The sequence below is a fragment of the Peromyscus maniculatus genome, chromosome 8 (genome assembly GCF_049852395.1).
Source record: "Peromyscus maniculatus bairdii isolate BWxNUB_F1_BW_parent chromosome 8, HU_Pman_BW_mat_3.1, whole genome shotgun sequence".
Lineage (NCBI taxonomy): Eukaryota > Metazoa > Chordata > Mammalia > Rodentia > Cricetidae > Peromyscus > Peromyscus maniculatus.
This window is the reverse complement of record NC_134859.1, coordinates 93,704,664-93,724,352: the sequence shown is the minus strand read 5'-3', so window position 1 is coordinate 93,724,352 and position 19,689 is coordinate 93,704,664. Positions and strand designations below refer to the sequence as shown.

Genomic DNA, 19,689 nt, shown 5'->3' with positions numbered 1-19,689 from the left:
ACCCCTCCAGAACCCTAAAGAGTTTAGTGTAAGACAGTGTTCTCTAAGGGGACTGAAAAGCCTGGCCTTTAAATTTGTGTTGTTCTAGAAAATTCTCCGAGTTCTCATGGCAGGTGCTTTCTTGAGTCCCTGAGACTTGTGGCTTTGCACTTTGTCTGTGACCACTCCCCCTAGGCTGTGGAGCAGGGGTGGGGTAATATATCTAATCTCACAAGGAAGGAGTCCAGTCAAAACTAAATGGAGGGGTAATTAAGCCAGAGAAAGGGACTTGCCTGTGCACCTCATCCGTGGTAAGGGACAGTCATGCCCCCAGCATTAAGCTGCCATCGTAACCCCTGCTAACGATCCATTCTTTCCATTCACACCCCCCACCCTTGGCTCCTGCATTTTATGTCCTCCATCACACTCCACCACCTGTCTTTGTGGTGCATGCTCAAAATCAACTGCAGTGGGCTCAAGTCCTCTGCAGTCCTGTCAGGGGACTTGATACCAGAGTTTCCTGAGTGAGCAGCCAATCCAAGAACTCTTGGATTCTTTCTTAGTGACATTGACAACATGTGACAGAAGTTCCTCCTTAACTCTCTATTGAGCGTGCATGAGTGTATGCGTGCGTGCGTGCATGCATGCAATCACCGACGCTGACTTTCTCCCTGTTCAGTTGCAGGCCCAGGGTATACTGTCTGGCCGACAGTGATGAAGAATCCTCCAGTGCCGGCTCCTCTGAGGAAGATGATGCACCAGAGCCCAGTGCTGGAGACAAACAGCTGCTGCCCGGGGCTGAAGGGTGAGTAGATGGGGCTTTGGGGGCTCAAGAGGCTAAGGGAAGCAGCCAGGAGGCAGCCAGTCTTCTCCTTCCTCTCCAAGCTTCTTCCTGCACAGAGGAAAAGGTTTCAGCATCAGCATCCTAAGAGGAGAGACTTGGGCTCTGTCTTGCAGTGTAAGTAAATAGCAGAGACTTTGAAGGACAGGCTTGTCAGTAGAATTGCATCCTGGGTCTTCAGAGGATGCAAACTGCGCGTCACCTCCCCCTGGTGGCCACAGAGAGAAGGGACCCGTGCACACCACAGCCTGAGCTTCTGGCTGCGGTTCTGTGGAGCTGAGCTGCTTGGGTTATTTCTTTGGTGAATTTTGAGACTGTAGATGTCTTAGCTGCTCTTCTGGGTCGTGAACTTCATCTGGGTGCTCTCTGTGCCTGTTCCTTGGACAGTGTGATGGTCAGAGTGTGTCAGGTGCCTTTCTGTAAGGACCTTTCAATTATTCAAAAGGAGGTGAAGACACATTAGAGTGCAGCATCAGGTGATTCAGAAACTTGTAAGCGAACAGCAACCTGCCTTCTGTGAGATTGCTCAGAAGGTGAGAAGAGAGCGCAGATGTCTGCACAGCACAGTTGGTACCTCCTAGGTACCTCTAGCCCTGTTGTGTAGGGCTAGAGCTGAAACGTGGTTGTGGGGTGCTGCTCATCCAGCATGTGCAAGGTCCCGGGCTCAGCAGCTCCCCTCCCCCCCAAACACACACGTAGCCCTCTACACACACTGTCCACGATGTCTGAAACCACTCAGGGACCCTAGGCAAATGCTGCTTTTCTTGGCTTGCCTGCCTATCCACTCGATGCAGCTTTCCCCTTAAGTTCTAAACCTTAAAAGGAAGAGGTGAAAATTCTAAGCCCTTTGATTAGCTGCCTGGCCCTCAAAATGGGTGTGACACCACCTAACGATGGTCCGAGTCCCTGCTGTGTTGCTGTGTTGTCTGTCCGTGCAGGATGGCTTTCTGTGGGCTGTCTAGAGACTGGGAGGTTCCCAGCAGGACAAGGACTCATGCTGAGTCTCCGAGTGGTATGAAGGAGCCTCCTTCTCTGAGGAGGTGACTGTCCGGATGTCCACTGTGCAGCCAGAATGTTCCGTTCCATTTAACCTTTATTCCTTCTCTAAAGTAGTAATTCTCAACCAAGGGTAGTTTAGCCCCCACAGGAGCTAGTGTTTGATTATGTTGATGGAGAATGTTCTTGCCATCTAATCCTCAGAGGCCAAAGAGGCGGCTAAACGTCCTGTGTACACAGACAGGACAGTCCCCCTCAAACAGTGACCTGTCCAAAGTGCGCATAGTGTTGCAATGGATCAGCTATGGGAGGGCGAGTGCAGTCACAGGCTTGTGTTAATCCACGCTCCGCAGGTGAAGACGCTTGCCACCGAGGCTGACAGCCTGAAATTGATCCCTCGAAACTCCCCTCCACAGGCTGTTCTCAGACACACACACACACACACACACACACACACACACACACACACGCTAACACACCTTTGCATTCTTTGTTTGAAGGTATGTTGGAGGTCATCGAACAAGTAAAATTATGAGGTTTGTTGATAAAATTACCAAGTCAAAATATTTCCAAAAAGCAACGGAGACAGAGTTCATCAAAAAGAAGATTGAAGAAGTCTCTAATACACCCCTGCTGCTAACCGTGGAAGTGCAAGAATGTCGAGGGACCTTGGCGGTCAACATTCCACCACCCCCGACCGACCGCATATGGTATGCAGATGCCCCAAGTGATGCCCTCCATCACCATGTGACGCTAAAAGTCCCAACCTACTTAACCTCGGGACAAGAGCACTTCACACTGTTTTCATTAGACTCAAGTGTCAGTCATTAATGGCTGTATTTTCTTCCATGACTGTCTTATGTACATTTACGGATGGTCTTCATATGTCAGGGAAAGTTAGGGTGAATTCGAGGTTCTGCCCTTGGTCCTCCTTTCTCTAAAGCTTGACTCATCCACTGATAATAATCCCTGCACTTTGTAGCCAGCCCTCGTCTCTGCTTAGCCTGGGTTGGACCCACACCACTGGTTTAGTCCTCTCACAGCCTCTTCCTTGACATTTAGTCCGGGCAGTGAGGAGCCACTCCCTGAGTGAGTGAGTGAGTGAGTGAGTGAGTGAGTGAGTGAGTGAGGCCTTGGTGTTGGGTTGGGAGGCTGGTGTGTGCACTGGGCATTGGTGGCAGGAGGCTGTCTGAGGAGGAGGTTCTGAGTGGTCCTATCACCTGGGGAATGCTGAAGATACAGACCATGGCTGGCACACTCCCCAGGATTTCAGCATTTGGCTTGGGGGTGGGGTTTACAGTGCCTAAGCCACAGTTTAAAATTGATGAATAAATTATTCACAGGCCCAGCATCTCTGTTTGTGAATCTCCATTTAAAATTGTTATTCTGCGTCCTATAAAATAGTCATAGTGTACATGGTGAGGGAATAAGAGCTCAGAGCTCTTACCACATTGTAAATGGCACTCGTGATGAAAATACAGCTCTGCATAGCATGGACCAGTGTGCTACACATCCTCTTGGTGTGCAGCAGGCTGAGTGGGAATGTTAGCAATACCAATGCTAGTGTTTCCCAGCAAAATCAAAAATGACTTTGTAGATGTTTTTTGTTGTTTGGTTTGGTTTGGTTTGGTTTGATTTACTAGACAGGGTTTCTCTGTGTTGTTTTGGTGCCTGTCCTGGAACTCTCTCTGTGTAGACCAGGCTGGCCTGGAACTCACAATGATTTGTCTGCCTCTGCCTCCTGAGTGCTGGGATTAAAGATGTACACCACCACCGCCCAGCATTACTTTTTTTTTTTTTTTAAAGACTTGTTAGTTTTGTTTTATGTGTACGTGCAAGTACCTGAATGTATGTATGTATGTATGTATGTATGTATGTATGCATGTATGTATGTATGTATATTGCTCAAGGAGGCCAGAAGAGGCAGTTGGATCCCCTGGAGCTGGAGTTACAGACAGTTGTGAGCCACCATGTGGGTGCTGGGAATTGAATCTAAGTCCTCTGGAAGAGCAGCCAGTAATCTCTAGTTCCTATACTATTTTGTTGTTGTTGTTGTTGTTGTTTGTTTTAAGTGAATGTCAGTAAGAGGAGGAGCAACAGATGACAGCGTGAACGCCATCCCTGGGACCCACAAGGTGGAAGGAGAGAACTGACTCCTGCAGGTTGTCCCCTGAGTTCCACACGCAGGTGTCACAGCAGCATTCCCATAGCTTTGTGTACACACACACACACACACACACACACACACACACACACACACACACACAGTTAACTTTTTTAAATAAGAAAAAAAGAAGCCCACACCCATATACTCCAGAAATAGACACTGCTAAATATCTTACTGAACAGTCTTCCAAACATTGAAAAGCTTATTCTGAAATAGAGTTGATACATTTCTTAACTGCTGAGGTTTTTTTTAATTTATTTATTTTTCTATTATCAGCTTGATACAATATAAATTCTTATCCTAATAGTGAAATGTTTGATTAAGGTTTGCCCAGTAATTAAGACCAAAACTTATTATAAGCCACAGTCATCCTAGGGTCCCCCCTGCTAGGTAGCCTCCCTGGTTCTGTGGGTTGCAGTCTGATTGTTCTTTGCTTTATATTTAGTATCCACTTATAAGTGAGTACACACCATGTTTGTCCTTCTGGGTTTGGGTTTCCTCACTCAGGATGATATTTTCTAGTTCCATCCATTTGCCTGCAAATTTCATGCTGTCATTGTTTTTCTCTGCTGAGTAGTACTCCATTGTGTATATGTACCACATTTTCTTAATCCATTCTTCAGTTGACGGGCATCTAGGTTGTTTCCAGGTTCTGGCTATTACAAATTTAACTGCTGAATTTTAGTAGAGCGGGTCATCCGCGTTAGAAAACTTGCTTGGCATGTTCAGGGCCCTCGGTTCCATCCTTCACACCACAAAAACATAGCCACAACAGATACAATAGGAACATTCTAGCAATTTGATGTTTTTACAGTGTTTCTATAACATTGTCAATGACATTAAAGTTTTAGATAGTTTGATAACAATGTCTTGTCTAGACTTTTTTTTAACTTTATTAAAATACTGAGTTTATTTCACGTGTATATTTTTTTCTTTTTCTTTTTTCTTTTTTTGTTATGTTTTGTTTTGTTTTTTGAGACAGGTTTTCTCTGTGTAGCCTTGGCTGTCCTGGAACTCTTTCTGTAGATTAGGCTGGTCTCAACTTAGAGATCCTCTTGCTTCTGCTTCCCAGGTGCTGGGATCAAAGGTGTGTGCCACCACCGCCCAGCTCACACATATATTTTTGTCTCCCCAGCATTCCCATGTTTGGCCACCACTACGACTATGTCCGATCATAACATTCCATTGATAGTTACAACCAAATAAAGAATAGAGTTCCATCCTTGAAAACTGAACAGGAATTTTTAGATAACACATTCTTGGCAATGGAACCTGGACAGCATTTGTCAGGCATAATAGGGAAATCTCCTTATAGAAGGACAGCCAGATATCAACTGCGACATAAGTGAGTAAGGTGGGAGATTTCAAGCTGTTTAAATCCTTTTATTTATTTATTTTTTATTTTAAATTTTTATTTATTTATTTATTTTATTTTTTATTTTTTATTTTTTTTTCCAGGCAGGGTTTCACTGTGTAGCCCTGGCTGTCCTGGAACTCACTCTGTAGACCAGGCTGGTCTCAAACTGACAGAGGTCCGCCTGTTTCTGCCTCCTGAGTGCTGGGATTAAAGGCATGGGCCACAACAGCCCACCATAAGCCATTTTTAAAAATAAGTTATTTATTTTTATTTCATGTGCATTAGTGCTTTGCCTACATAATGTCTGTGTGAGGGTTCCAGGTCCCCTGGAACTGGAGTCATAGACAGTTGTGAGCTGCTTGTGGGTGCTAAGAATTGAACCCGGGTCCTCTAGAAGATCAGCCACTGCCCTTAACTGCTGAGCCATCTCTTCAGCCCCTTAAACTGTTTTCTTAAAGAGACTTTCTCTTCTGCCAGGGGTCTCAAGGAGGCTCCTGGTCAGTCATCTGGAAGCCATTCTTCACAGGCTCGGTGAACTTGCCTTCCACTTTGGGGAGAGATCCACCTTTTTCTATACTTACCGAATTTACTTTCGTGTCTTCTACAGAACTAGGTCCCTTTGGTGTTTTAGGAATTTTCCCCCTGTTTTTTGAAGGATTCTTAGCCTCTTGATCTTGGTGTTGATGGTTTTAAGTCTTTTTTCCATTCTGGTTTGATTTTTGTGTTTTTTGGCTGGAGGATCTCATTCAGATTCTTCCCTGGAGATTTTTCTTCAGTTGCCTCCTCTTCCTCCTCCTCCTCTCCATCACTGTCGTCATCTTCGTCAAGTCTCACTTTTCCTGTGGACCCTTGTTCCCACTTCCAGGGGCAGATCACTTTGTATACATTCGTAAGAGTTTGACATCCTCCTCCTCGTCTTCTGACTCTGCGTCTCCCTCTACAGCTACTTGGTGCTGTCCACTGATGTACACAGGCCCTGAACCACAGTTCAGCCTGGAGACCACAGCTGGTGTCATTTCAAAGCCCCCAGGGGGAACTTGGTCGCACAGACCTTTTCACGGTTGCCTGTGTCGCTTTGAGTGGACTGCCTTCCTAATCCATTGCCTCTGTGTGCTTCGCCAAGCCCTGAATGGATGGTTGTCATGGTGACTGATGCTCACTTTCATCATTATCTTCCTTAAAATGATCATCTTCGTCGGCCTTCACAGCTGACGAGATAGTTGTGGCTCATGTCCATGTCCATGGAACTTCCTGAGGTGGAGGAGGCACATACTCTGGTGTGAGGGAAGCTGGACAGAGATAACTGCCATTTTTCCTCAGGACAGACTCACAGAATAGAATCACATCAGGGAGTAGACTTCTCTGTCCCCTGTTTTTAGTCAGGGTCTTTGATCTTCAAACTGGGATCTTCCTGCCTCAGCCTCCTAAGTGCTGGGATTACAAGTGTGTGCCACCACACTCCGATTGTCTGGACACTTTGCCAATATATCTGAGCACCAGTCTGCTCTGGTGGGAAGGCATAAAAAGCACGACACGACAGCTTGAGGTAGCACACACCTGTGACTGTAGCACTCAGGAGACAAAGGAGGATTCTGAGAGTTCTGAGCCAGCCTGGCCTTCATAACAAGACTCTGAGAAAAAGCAGTCTGTTGACATTCTCTGCTGCGTATACTTAGGAGAGTGCCATCTCTCAGGGAAGGCATTCAGAAGAAGACTGTATTTGTCAAAAGTTTTGAAAAAAAAATATATGTATACACACACACACACACACACACACACACACACACACACACACACACGTTGGTTTTTGTAATGAGCATATCTTACTTCTATTAAAAATACAAAGAAAGAGCCAAGCAGTGGTGGCACATGCCTTTAATCCCAGCACTTGGGAGGCAGAGGCAGACAGATCTCTGTGAGTTAAAAGCCAGCCTGGTCTACAAAGTGAGTTCCAGGACAGGTAGGACTGTTACACAGAGAAACTCTGTCTTGAAAAAAAGAAAAAAGTTATTGCCATTTTAGGGTAATCAAAACCCAAAAGGCAATGCCCAGTTCCTGGCCTTCTGCAATGTCTCCAGGCTCTCCTTTATTGTCAGTACTGGTCAGACTCCATCAGAGCCCCGAAATGTCCAGCAAACATCGGTGTTCAGAGCTCACACTTGCTGTGCTGAGTAGGTGTGGGGCGGTTCAGAACTGGAGAGCATTTGAGTGATGAACCCTGTGCCAGTGAGTGGTCTGTGGTGCCAGTGAGCGGTCAGTGGTGCCAGTGGGAGGTCAGTGGTGCCAGTGAGCGGTCAGTGGTGCCAGTGAGTGGTCAGTGGTGCCAGTGGGAGGTCAGTGGTGCCAGTGAGCGGTCTGTGGTGCCAGTGAGTGGTCAGTGGTGCCAGTGAGTGGTCAGTGGTGCCAGTGAGTGGTCAGTGGTGCCAGTGAGAGGTCCAGGGTGCCAGTGAGCGGTCAGTGGTGCCAGTGAACGGTCTGTGGTGCCAATGCTTGCCAAATGTTCTCAAATGTGGTTACTGTCTTCTTCAATAAGGTATGGTTTCCGGAAGCCACCGTACGTGGAGCTGAAAGCTCGGCCAAAGCTTGGAGAGAGAGAAGTGACTTTGGTTCATGTGACGGAGTGGATAGAGAAGAAACTGGAGCAAGAGTTTCAGGTAGAGCTGCCGTATCTCGTGTTTCCCACCGAGTACAAACACACTGGGTGGAATGGAGGATCTGGATTTCATCTGGGTCCAGATCCTCTTCGAGAACTGGATGGAAGCCACGACCATCATCCTTAGGTTGAAAACACCTGTCTTCAGACTTGGGCGTGTAGTTTTAATTATGGTTTCAAAGGCCCTGAAGCTTTCCCACAAACTAGACTCAGAAGAAACATAGCTGTGGCCAGAGGCAAGATGATGGTGTCCTGTACCAGTGAGTCTGCAGAGACTCTCCAGGATTCGACTTTGCCGCATGTGAAGTCAGGAGCAGGCTGGCCAGTGATACCCAGCTGGGGGGCAGGAAAGATGTTCCCTGCCTCTGTTGTATTTGCCTTACTTTGTTCAGTTAACTTTCAAGGAAACGTGTGTGCCAGAGACAACTGTCTTGGACGTCCAAAATCAATCAGGCCTCCCCTAAGTAACTCCTAAGCCAGAGCTCACCCTCCAAATCTGCCTCCTGCTTTCTGCCCCCAAGGTAGTAGCAGCATAGCAGAGGCCCTGGGAATGGGCTATTTCTATCAAATTGTGATTAGATTTTTGCTTTGTTTTACTTGGTTGTGGTGCTGGGGTTCAAACCTAGGGCCATTCATATGCTAAGCAAGCATTTGACCACTGGTCCACCCGACCCTACCCCAGCCACTTGATCAAATATCTGAAGCATTGACTGTCCTAAAGTTTTTTTTTTTTTTAAGATTTATTTATTATGTATATAGAAGAGGGTGCCAGATCTCATTACAGATGGTTGTGAGCCACCATGTGGGTGCTGGGAATTGAACTCAGGACCTCTGGAAGAGCAGTCAGTGCTCTCAACCTCTAAGCCATCTCTCCAGCCCCCATGTCCTAAAGTTTTATAGAAACCAGGCATGGTGACAAATGCCTTTAATCCCAGCACTGGTAGATCTCTGTGAGTTCAAGGCTAGATTGGTCTACAGAGTAAGTTCCAGGACAGCCTCAAGAGACCATCTCAAATATTTAAGAAAAGCAAAGTTTATGGGTTAGCAAATGGTTTATTTACTTAGTCATGATTTCTCCCTTGAAGAATACTTCATTATTTTTCATTGGTATATTTTAAGGGGGGATGTGTGTGTGCATGCGCACGTACGTGCAGGTGGATGTTTGTGCCTGTGGAAGCCAGAGGTCAACCTTAGCTGTTATTCCTCAGGTACTACCCACCTTGTATTTTGAAACAGTCTCTCTCTGGCCTGGAACTGGACAGCAGGTAGTCTAGACCAGCTGGCCAAGGAGCCCCAGGGATCTGTCTGTCTCCCCAGTGCTGGGTTGCCCAACTTCTGCATGGGTTCTGGTGACCGGATCCCAGTCCCCATGCTTGCAAGGACAGCCCTTCACCAAATGAGATGTCTCCCCGATTCCTTGGAGTTTTGTGTGAAGGGCAGAAGACAACCTGCAGTCAGGTCTCGCTTTCCACCACGAGAGCTCAGTGGCTCAACTCAGGTCACCAGACTTGGACAGCAAGCCCCTGCACCTGCTTAACCATCCTACCGGTCCTTTTGTCTTTTTAAAAACGATTACTGTTGTCAGCCGGTCGGGGTTGGGGCATTCCTTTGATCCCAACACTGGGGAGGCAGAGGCAGGCAGAGCTCTGTGAGTTCAAGGCCAGCCTGGTCTACAAAGTGAGTTCCAGGACAGCCAGAGCTGTTACACAGAGAAACCCTGTCTCAACAAACAAGCAAACAAACAAAACAAAACAACTATTACTGTTTAAAAGCTACTAATAAATAGTTTCTGATAAAAGCCTACTATTTTCACCAGATGGAAAAATGCTTTAAACCTAGTGAGGGGGAAAACTTAATGCCTTCGGGTTTTCCACTTTTCTTACATCCCTGGGTCTTATTATCATTTGAGTGGATCACTTTTCGGGGGGGTCTTGGTGTACACAGACCAAAGGAAGGAGGGGAGGACAGAGATTGGTACTGGAGACAGGTTGGGAAACTGAGGCTGACGGCTGGCCCTGCTGTGGTGCCTGCCGTGTGCTTTCTTGTTTCTCTAAGGAAGGGTATTGCTGAAGATCAAATGCATCATCAGAATCCACACACAGTTATAAACAGTGTACAAAGAACAATCACTGTGTACCACTGATCATCCTTGGGGCAGTCACCATATTAGGATTTTTTTTTTTTCATATGTAGCTCTACATGGTTTCGATGTGGAAAACCCAGCCTACATTTGTGTTAGGATTTAAAAGGATGAATTCACTTGGAATATGTCCTGGACATAATGATTTTGAAATACTGCATTAACATTGTTAAATATTTCTTACATAGTTAATGTATGCACTTGAAACTGAGGACCCTTGCCTCAAAGCAGACACACTAGGTTCTTCCTGTATTCGTGCTCTGGTGTAGCTCTTGGCTCTTTCTGAGTTCAAGTATGGAGGAGCAGGCCATTTAGTAAAATTCTTGCTACACAAGCCTGAGGCTCTGAATTAAAAACTCCAGCATCCACATAAAATCCCAGTGCTGGGGCTGGAGAGATGGCTCAGAGGTTAAGAGCACTGACTGCTCTTTCGGAGGTCCTGAGTTCAATACCCAGCAACCACTTGGTGGCTCACAACCATCTGTAATGAGATCTGATACCCTCTTCTGGCCTGCAGACATACATGCAGGCAGACCATTGTATGCATAATAAATAAATAAATAAATAAATAAATCTTAAAAAAAAAAAAATCCCAGTGCTGGGACTTGCCGGCCAGCAAGTCTTGTCACATTGATTAGCTCTGAGTTCAGTGAAAGACTTTTGTCTCACAAAATAAGGTGGGATGAAATTGAAGACGTACACATATGCTGACAGCATGGTAGAACTTGTTTGGATGTATAGGAAAATTTCATATATGAAAGGAGGGCAGTTGTCTGACATGTGGCTGTTCTTTAATATCTCTCTACAGAAAGTTTTTGTCATGCCAAACATGGATGATGTTTATATCCCTATAATGCACTCGGCCATGGACCCTCGCTCCACTTCCTGCCTCCTGAAAGACCCCCCTGTGGAGGCCTCTGACCAGCTGTGATGGGTGAAAAATGGGACATTCCCAGTATGAGACCTAGCTTGAGGTGTGGGGTTTGTGGCTGCCATCTGTGCTGTGGGGCTGGCCTTTACTGGTCCACAGCCACTGTCTCTTAAAGGACTGCTTCTGCCCTCTGCCTGCGGTGCCCATTCCACTGTGAGGTGGCGTTCCCTGCACCCAGTGACTGGTGTCTGGTTGTCTGTTGCAAAGCTTGGACTGGCAAAGGAGACTGGAAGAACCATCATGGCGGAGCCAGAAGTTACAGCTGACTAACACCGTGGCTTGCTTTTTTTTTTTTTTTTTTTTTCTTTTTGAAGTCTACCAGGTTTTGTGGCAGCACGAGTACATTTGGATCAAGCTGTACAACTGGAAGCCTCCCCCCTTGCCTCTTGATTCCTCCAAAGCTTTTCCTCAGGCAGCTGGTGCACAATGGAACACTTTTCCACTCTACACTTTGTACGCATGATTGCAGCCCTCCACACTTGAAGAATGTCACTGTGGTAACCTGTGTGGAGTGTGGTTTTGTGAGCCATTTCATTGGTGGTCAAGATAGGCATAGCAACTCTTTTTCATATTAAATTGTGCATTTTTGGAAGCAAGTAGCCATAGGACACACACCCACAAACACACTTTCAGCTGGGGCGGGGACAGCGGGTTTCATGTGAACATCAGGCAAAGCCATGAGATCAAACCATCCCAAATGAGGTACAATCGCCTTGCTTCTAATCAATCCTGATAATTCCCCGGAGACATGAGCATGTGTGGCAATATCACACACTGCACACAATGACTGATTGTTCCTCCCTGGTACTGATGGAATGGGGCCAGAAAGCCGGAGCCAAGCTGTTCTTTTCTGGTTTCCTGTGTGGGAGGGGAGGGCCTTACTCATCTAACTGGTTTGGGAGGTTTGTGGGCAGTCCCCTTCTCTGATGGCCAGAGGAGGACTGTTTACTTCCTAGTCAGCGTCAAGCACTACATTTCCACGTGCACTTGTGACCTTTCTTTAATGTTGCCAACTTAAGTTTGTGCATTGTGTCAGAATGTTTAGTTTACAAATTGGGGCTCTAATTGCATAATTTGCTTTGAGAAGACCTAATACAATTTTGTTCAAAGCTGCATCCAATATCAAAATTACCTTGGGTAACTTTTGATAATTTAATGTCCGTGGACAGAGCTAATAGTGTTTTTTTTTTTTTTAAACAGCACCTTGCCTGAAGATGACTTTAAAGAAATTAATATATTAAAAAATTATATTTGAACCTTTGATTATTTTAATCATCCCATTAAAACATGACAAATTATTTGATCATTCCAGTCAGTGTAGTGCCCTAATTACTCCTTGTATAGGCCAGTTCGCCTATCAGAGTCCAGTGTCTTGTTCACTGTTCCTTTTCTGTGCAGTAGCAACTGAAGGTGAAGGACTAGATAGAAGCACTACAGTGTAAAGAGACTACACGACTGTACCGTCGCACTTAAAATCGTATGTGGGGACTTACAATCGCATTGTTCACAAAATAAACATCTCATGTCAAACACCAGATAAGCATCTGTTATTTATAGAAAAGCCCATAAAAGTGGAACACTGGGGCCCTCAGGCTGGTCATATCCACCCTTCCTAGACCACAGCTATGTTGAGGTGGGAATGCAACTGAGTTATCAGCCTACCCTTAGGGGAAGAGTAAGGGGGTAAAATGAGGGACTAATCTTGTTTTCTAGGCAAACTGGCCTTGGGACCGGCTCCCCTAAGCTTGCTTTCTGTTGACTGGTTTCAGCTTATCCGAAATGAGGCTCCGCTGCCTCATTAAGATGCAGTGCAGGCCTGTTCCCATTAGAACCATGCTGACCTTGGAGTCAGGGGATGCGGCGATCCCTAACTGGGGCTCACAATTATTCAGTTAGTTCTCTGTGCATTGCCCCCCCTCCCCATGCCCAGGGCTCCTCGGCTGACAAACGCCCTGTATTCAGTCATCGGCGTTGCCTAAATCATATCCCTAATTCTAATTGAAGCTAACCCGACAATTTAGCTTGCCTAAAGCTTCAATGGAATGTTTTCTTACTGTCGGGAGCACCAAGAACTCTGTAGCAGAGCGGTGGTGGAGCACACCTTCAATCCCAAAGCGAAGGCAGGCGCACAGCCAAGGCTATAATAGTGAGACCGTCTCAGAAATTCCCTATAGCATCACTGGGCATTCTCCGTTATTCAAACGCCAGTTTTGATGTACTAGTGCACACCATTTGGCTTTACCAGCCCGGGCCTATTTGCTAGTCAAACACTGACCCCTCCTGACTATGACTCCCCTAGGGGGCCTCCCTCCCCCGCCTCAACACCCAAGTGCCACAGATGACGACTATACACCCCCAAGTCCAATCCTGATAGGCCAGACAGATCTCAATTATCGCCCAACAGGTCCGCCCTTGGGCCGCGGTTACTCCAAAGCCACGTTAGATCTTGCATACGCCGCCTGCAAACGGCCTTCTCTCGACCCCAAAGAGCCTTGTGGCAGGCTGGTTTCGGCCTGTACCTAGCAGTTAAAAAGGCCGCCCGCGATGGGCAGGCGGCCCCAGTTATGCGCTAGCAATTGCTATGGCGCCGCAGCTTAACCCCCGGCGCCACGAGGAAGGACGCCGGGGGCTCAAAGGCAGCGCGTCGGGGACAGTGACACACGGACACCAGCCTTAGAGTCAACACACACTTTATTCAGAGGCTTGGGGGAAGGGTGGGGAGGCCCACGCTGTCTGCTGTCCTCCACCGGGCAGATCTGAAAGAGAAGCCGAGAGTGAGGAGGGGATGGAGGCTGGCGGGACCCGCCCTTCCCCGCTGCCGCGGCAGTCGGCTCAGACTCGGATTCGCATCACCCGGATCAGCAGTCTAACGCGTGCTTTGTATGGAGTGTCATCACTGCCGGCCGCCCACCCACCAACGGTGCAGCCCCTCGGCCCGCGGGAACAAGACATTACCTTCGCCGTCGGCCGGTCGCTAAGAGGCAGAAATGGTCGCCAGACCTTAACTTAAAGAAGGCTTCCCGGAAGTTGTTGGGCGGGCTCTTGCGATACTGACCAATAGGAACCCAGTTTTATTGTCCTGCGCACAGGAGCGATCGGCTCATTGGTCTTGCTTTCCGAGTCCTCCCGAGTGTAGAAAGGTCACACGCCAACCATGGCGCTGGGAGAAACCGGCAGTTTGCAAGCTGCGGGCTCACGGCTTCCGGATTTTTTTTTCCCTACAACTCAGTTCGGGATCTGTAATTAGCGCACCCCTTAGCAGTAAGCCGACCCACGCAAGTAAAAACGTGATGTGTTTGAGGTATTCTGTCCCAGCAGCCAGGCGGGGGGTGAAAATGAGCCTAAAGCACTCGGGCGGTAGAAGGAGCTTAGACGGTGTCTGTGAACGAATCCTGATTTTGTGATGAATTGGGTCATTTAACCCTTCCTGGTCCTCAGTTCCTGACTATCCTCCCACAGCCCTGCGTGATGACTCATCCATAATCCCAGCACTTGAGGTTTAAACGCCCAGTTTAAAATCTTTATTTCGTATATTGTGTGTTTGGTGGAAAGCGTGTGTATCGATACCAAAGCTGGTGAGGATGCAGAGCGACAGAGCTTTGCTCCCGTTACTTAGGTTTGGAAGTACAGAATGGGATAGCCATTTTGGAAAAGGAGTTGGACAGTTTCTTATAAACATCCACTTGCCATGTGATCCATTAATCCCTGGAAATTTACTCAATACAAATTAAGGCTTGTACGCACATAAGAGCTCATAGGCAATTGTAAATAGCAACATTATTCGAAAGCCCTACCCCCAACTGGGAACACGACAAGGCTCTTCAATGTGTAAATTTTTTTAAAGTTTTTTTTTTTTTTTTTTTAAAGATTTACTTATTATGTATACAGCATATATGACTGCAGGTCAGAAGAGGGCACCAGATCTCATTACAGGTGGTTGTGAGCCACCATGTGGTTGCTGGGAATTGAACTCAGGACCTCTGGAAGAGCAGTCAGTGCTCTTAACCTCTGAGCCATCTCTCAGATGCCCTCAATGTGTAAATCTAAGCTAATTATGTTGTCTGTACAATCAAAAGCTACTTGACAAAACACAATAGTCCTTTGATAGATGTGATGCTTAGAAGTTTCTAGAGATCTTTGCCGGCTGAGTCATCTCACCTGAACCTTTTTTTTCTTCAGAAAAGATCTTACTTGGACAACCCAAACTGGTCTTGAATTCATAATCTTGCCTCAGCCTCCTGAGTGCTGGGAATCAGGAGTGTGCTCACCCATCCAAGGAGATTTATCATTTTTTGGCTTTATTGATATTCTCAGCTTTTTATTATCTTTGTTTTTTGAACTTCTTATCTCTAGAGTTACAATTACAGGTATGTTCCAACCCCCGACTCTTCTAGTTTCTTTTTCGTCTTCTTTTTTTTTTTTTTTTTTGGTTTCTCAAGATAGTCTTTCTCTATGTAGTCCTGATTGTCCCAGAACTCACTCTGTAGACCAGGCTGGTCTCGAACTCAAAAGATCCACCTGCCTCTGCCTCCCAAGTGATGGCACTATCTGTTTTTATTTATTATGTTTACAATGTGCTGCCTGCATGCTAGAAGAGGGTACTAGATCTCATTATAGATGGTTGTGAGCCAACATGGGGTTGCTGGGAATTGAACTCAGGACCTCTGGAAGAGCAGCCAGTGCTCTTAACCTCTGAGCCATCTCTCCAGCCCAGCCTGCCTAGTTTCTTAAAATAGATTCTTAGATTATTAATGAGGACCTTTCTTCTCTTCTAACAACCCATTAAAAACTATACTTTTCACACTAAGGATTGCTTTAGAGGCATCCCACAGATTATATTTTGTTTTCATTAATATTTGGCTTGAAATGTTTTCCAGTTTTCATTGCGATTTTTCTCTTTTACTCATGGGCTATTTAGAAGAGTGTTATTAGCTGGGTAAAGTGGTACACGTCCACAAAACCAGCACTTGGATGATGGAGGTGGGAGGATCAGAAATTCAAGATCAGTCTGAGTTACTTATGGAGTTCAAGGCCAGGCTGGGCTACATGAGAACCTGCCTCATAAAAAGTTAGGGGCTGGAGAGATGCCCAGTGGTTACACATGAGTTGATTGAGTTCCCAGCACCCACGTCAACAGCTGGCAACTGCCTGTAACTCCACTTCTAGAGGATCTGATGCGCTCTTCTAGCCTTCCCAGTGGTGTGGGTGGGCACACCAGTGACTTACAGCGGGCATTTGGGTATTACACAGATTTGCCTCTACAGATAAGAAACCTGGAGGGCCTTGGTTAGGTAGTCCTGGTTCTGGATCCTTTGTGAAGTTTCCATCAGATGGCCACCTTCCTCTGAAGGCTTGTTAGGAGTGGGTTATCTACTCCAGCCTCACTCTGCTGTGGGCCGTCAGCTTCAGTTCCTTACTGCACAGGTCTCTCTAGCATTGCTTGTAGCCTGAAGCTGGCCTGCTGCTTCCCTTGGAGTAAGATGGCGGAGAGATGGACAGAGGGAAGGAAGAATGGGAGCTGCAAAAGGTCCAGCCTTGGAATGGGCATGCCATCACTTTCCACAATTTACTGATCACTTGGACCAACCCTGGTGCAATGTGGAAGGGGCCCACACAAGGAGGTGAATACCAGCACACAGGGATTTGGAACTACCCTCTTAGAGGTCAGCTGTCATTTTCCAGACTTATTCAATTGTCCAGCACATGGTCTGTTTTGTGTATTTGTTGCTGTTGAGGGTAATGTTCCACAAGTAGCTTGTAGACCAAGGCATTGCTGGTGTTATTCACATCTCCAGCAGGAGTGAATCTCCAGCAGTGGGGCAATATTGCCACTTACGGGCAATGTCTGGAGGTAATTTGGCTTTTTACAAAGAGGAAGGCTGTCACTGACACCTGTCAGATTGTGGTGTGGGCTGAGTTGTGTCCTCCAGAGAGAACTTCAGGGTAACTTCAGGGTCTTTATCGATGTCATAAGTTAGAATGGCCCCTAATGTGGTATGACGATCTTCTGGTAAGAAGAGAGGAACTCAGACCTAGAGACGAACAAGAAGATAGCCATTTAAGGATAAAGGATGCTGGAGAGGTATTCCTACAAGCCAAGGGATAACAGGGGTGCCCAGAAGCTGGAAGAAGCAGAAGACGGTCTCCCCCCAGAGGATTCCGGGGGAGCCTGGCATTACTGGCCCTTTTGTTTCAGACTTCTGGCCTGCATAACTATGAAAGAAATGGCTATTATTTTTTGTTTTGTTGAGCCCAAGTCTCATAGCCCACACTGGTCTCAAATTCTATAGGAAGCCAAACTCCCAAGCACTGAGATTAAAGGTGTGTATCACTATATCCAGCTCTCTATTTTATTTTGTAATTTTATCTTATTTGTATTACTATTTGTGTATATGTGTGTGTTTGCATGTGTGGTGGTCTGATTGTGTGTGTATGTGTGGGGGGTGCCCATGGCATAGAGTGTGTGTGTAAATCAGAGGAGACCTTGGTGGAGTCAGTCCTCTCCTTCTCCCCTTATAAGGTGTGGTGATTTGAGTGAGAACGGCCCCCATAGGTTCATTTATTTGAATGCTTGGTCCACAGTTGATGGAACTGTTTGGGAAGGTTTAGGAGGTGTGGCCTTTTTGGAAGAGGTGTATTGTGGGGAGAGGGGGACACACATGGGACTTTGAGGTTTCAAAAGGCTACACTGGGTGTTCTTTTTCTCCCTCTCCCCTCTCCCTCCCGCTTTCTGTGCCCCCCTCACTCTCCCTTTCGTCTGTGGATCAGGATATAAAGCTCATAGCTTCTTAGCTGCTGCTCCAGGGCCATGCCTGTCTGCCTCCTGCCATGATGGTCTTGAACTAATAATTCTCTAAAACTGTAAGCAAACCCAATTAAATGGTTTATTTTCTAAGAGTTGCCTTGGTCATGGTGTCTCTTCACAGCAACAGAACAGAAACTAAAAGATACGGGTTCCAGGGATCAAACTGAGGTGCTCAGGCTTGTGCGGCAAGCACCTCTACCCACTGAGGCATCTTGCTATTATTGTAAAACATCTGGTTTTGAGCACTTCTTGTAGCATCCCTAGGAAATGAATATAGGTGGAGACCGGAGGGACCACTGAACATCCACAGTGCACAGGACTGCTTCTGCTACAGTCCCAGGATTATCTGACCAATTAAAAAGAAAGTAAAATTTAAAATAAACCTGGCCCCAAAATGTCGATAGTACAGAGACCGAAAAACCCTGTCTTCTACCTCTGGGTTCTCTTCTATCAGCAAACTAGAGAATGTTGAAATCTAATGTGCGTTTTGTTTCATTGTTGCCCATCAGTTGTGTCTGGCTTGGCTTTGTTCTCAAGTTCAACTTAAGGTATTTACACATTTAGGATTGTTATGTTTTATTCATAAGTGGGTTCTTTCATCATAGTGAAATGTCCCTGTTAATTCAGAGCCAGCTCATCTGATATCAGCATAACCTTCCCAGTCCTGCTCCCGCCACCCCCAAGCCTTTGTTATGTAGCCCAGGCCAGTCTTGAACTCACTGTGTAGCCCATGTTGACCTCCCATGTTAGCCTCTCCAGGGCTAGGATTGCAGGTGTGTGCTGCCATGCCTGACCTGCTCTCCTTTGGGAAGTTTTTGTAGGTCCTGTCTTTCTCTGTCTTTTGACTTTTAGCCTCCTTCATATTTATGTTTGAATTTTAATACCTGTAAATATAATTGAGTCTTGAAGTTTTGAGGGTTTTTTGTTTGTTTTAGTTTGACATGTCTACCTTTTAAAAAAAAGAAGATAAATTTTATTTTATATGTGTGGTTGTTTTGCCTACATGTATGTCTGGTGCACCACCTGTCTGCAGTGCCTACAGAGGCCAGAAGAAGGTGTTTGATCCCCTAAAACTGGAGTTATAGACAGTTGTAAGTTTCTAAGTGGGTGCTGGGAATTGAACCCAGGTCCTCTGGAAGAGCCATGGTTTCTCTTAACCATTGAGCCATCTCTCCAGGCCCCAGGTCTGCCTTTTAGCTGGTATATGTAGACCATTTACATATTTTTAGTAGCTTTACTGAAAAACAACTTACATACCACATACAACCTACGCATTTAGAATAACCCAGTGGTTTTGCTATATGAACGAAGTTAGGCATCATTATCATTATTAACTTTAGAATGTCTTCATTAGCCCAGAAAGAACCCTATGCCCTGATCATTATGTCTCAACTTCCTCCTCCAGCCCTAAGCATCCACTTGCCTACCTTCTGTCTTGATCTCCTTGAGCCCTTTATGTGAACAGGATGGTAAGAATGTGAACCTTGCAGGGCAGTGGTGGTGCACGCCTTTAATTCCAACACTTGGGAGGCAGAGGCAGGCGGATCTCTGTGAGTTCGAGGCCAGCCTGGTCTACAGAGCAAGATCCAGGAAAGGCACAAAGCTACACAGAGAAACCCTATCTCGAAAAAAACAAAACAAAACAAAAAAAAGAATGTGAACCTTTAGACTGGCTTCTTTTACTTTACCTTTTCTCTTCTTCCTTTTTCCCCTCAGGACAGGGTTTCTCTGTGTAGCTCTGGCTGTCCTGGAACTTGCTCTGTAGACCAGGCTGGCCTCAAACTCAGAGGTCCTCCTGCCTCTGCCTCCCAAGTGCTGGC

At 46.3% G+C, this 19,689-nt stretch overlaps 1 protein-coding gene, 1 long non-coding RNA gene, 2 other non-coding genes and 1 pseudogene across 12 annotated transcripts in view; 1 reads left to right on the top strand and 4 right to left on the bottom strand.

Moving 5' to 3' along the window:
• Tex2 (testis expressed 2) overlaps window positions 1–12,341 on the top strand; it is a 140,773-nt gene extending 128,432 nt beyond the window's left edge. For 7 of the 9 annotated variants that reach the window (XR_013041926.1, XR_013041927.1, XM_076543574.1 and 4 more), the window contains 4 exons: window positions 659–784; window positions 2,317–2,526; window positions 7,874–7,994; window positions 10,942–12,341. Coding sequence is in view for 7 of the 9 variants with exons in the window: in XM_076543574.1 (XP_076399689.1) it covers window positions 659–784; window positions 2,317–2,526; window positions 7,874–7,994; window positions 10,942–11,064 (580 nt within the window). In the remaining 2 variants the exon portion in view is untranslated. The remainder of the gene's footprint in view (window positions 1–658; window positions 785–2,316; window positions 2,527–7,873; window positions 7,995–10,941) is intronic. The other 2 variants (XM_076543575.1, XM_076543576.1) reach the window with 1 other exon arrangement.
• LOC102907689 (nucleophosmin pseudogene) lies at window positions 5,664–6,698 on the bottom strand (annotated as a pseudogene).
• A 1,234-nt stretch (window positions 12,342–13,575) lies between the features above and the next one.
• On the bottom strand, window positions 13,576–13,707 carry LOC121831928 (small nucleolar RNA SNORA76). Its single transcript, XR_006075523.1, has one exon. It is a non-coding gene; the product is annotated as a small nucleolar RNA SNORA76 (small nucleolar RNA).
• A 30-nt stretch (window positions 13,708–13,737) lies between these two features.
• LOC121831486 (uncharacterized) lies at window positions 13,738–14,156 on the bottom strand. The gene is made up of 2 exons (XR_006074958.2): window positions 14,020–14,156; window positions 13,738–13,820 (listed from the first exon to the last, which is right to left on the bottom strand). It is a non-coding gene; the product is annotated as an uncharacterized LOC121831486 (long non-coding RNA).
• On the bottom strand, window positions 13,895–13,964 carry LOC121831906 (small nucleolar RNA SNORD104). Its single transcript, XR_006075501.1, has one exon. It is a non-coding gene; the product is annotated as a small nucleolar RNA SNORD104 (small nucleolar RNA).
• Window positions 14,157–19,689: the final 5,533 nt, after the last annotated feature.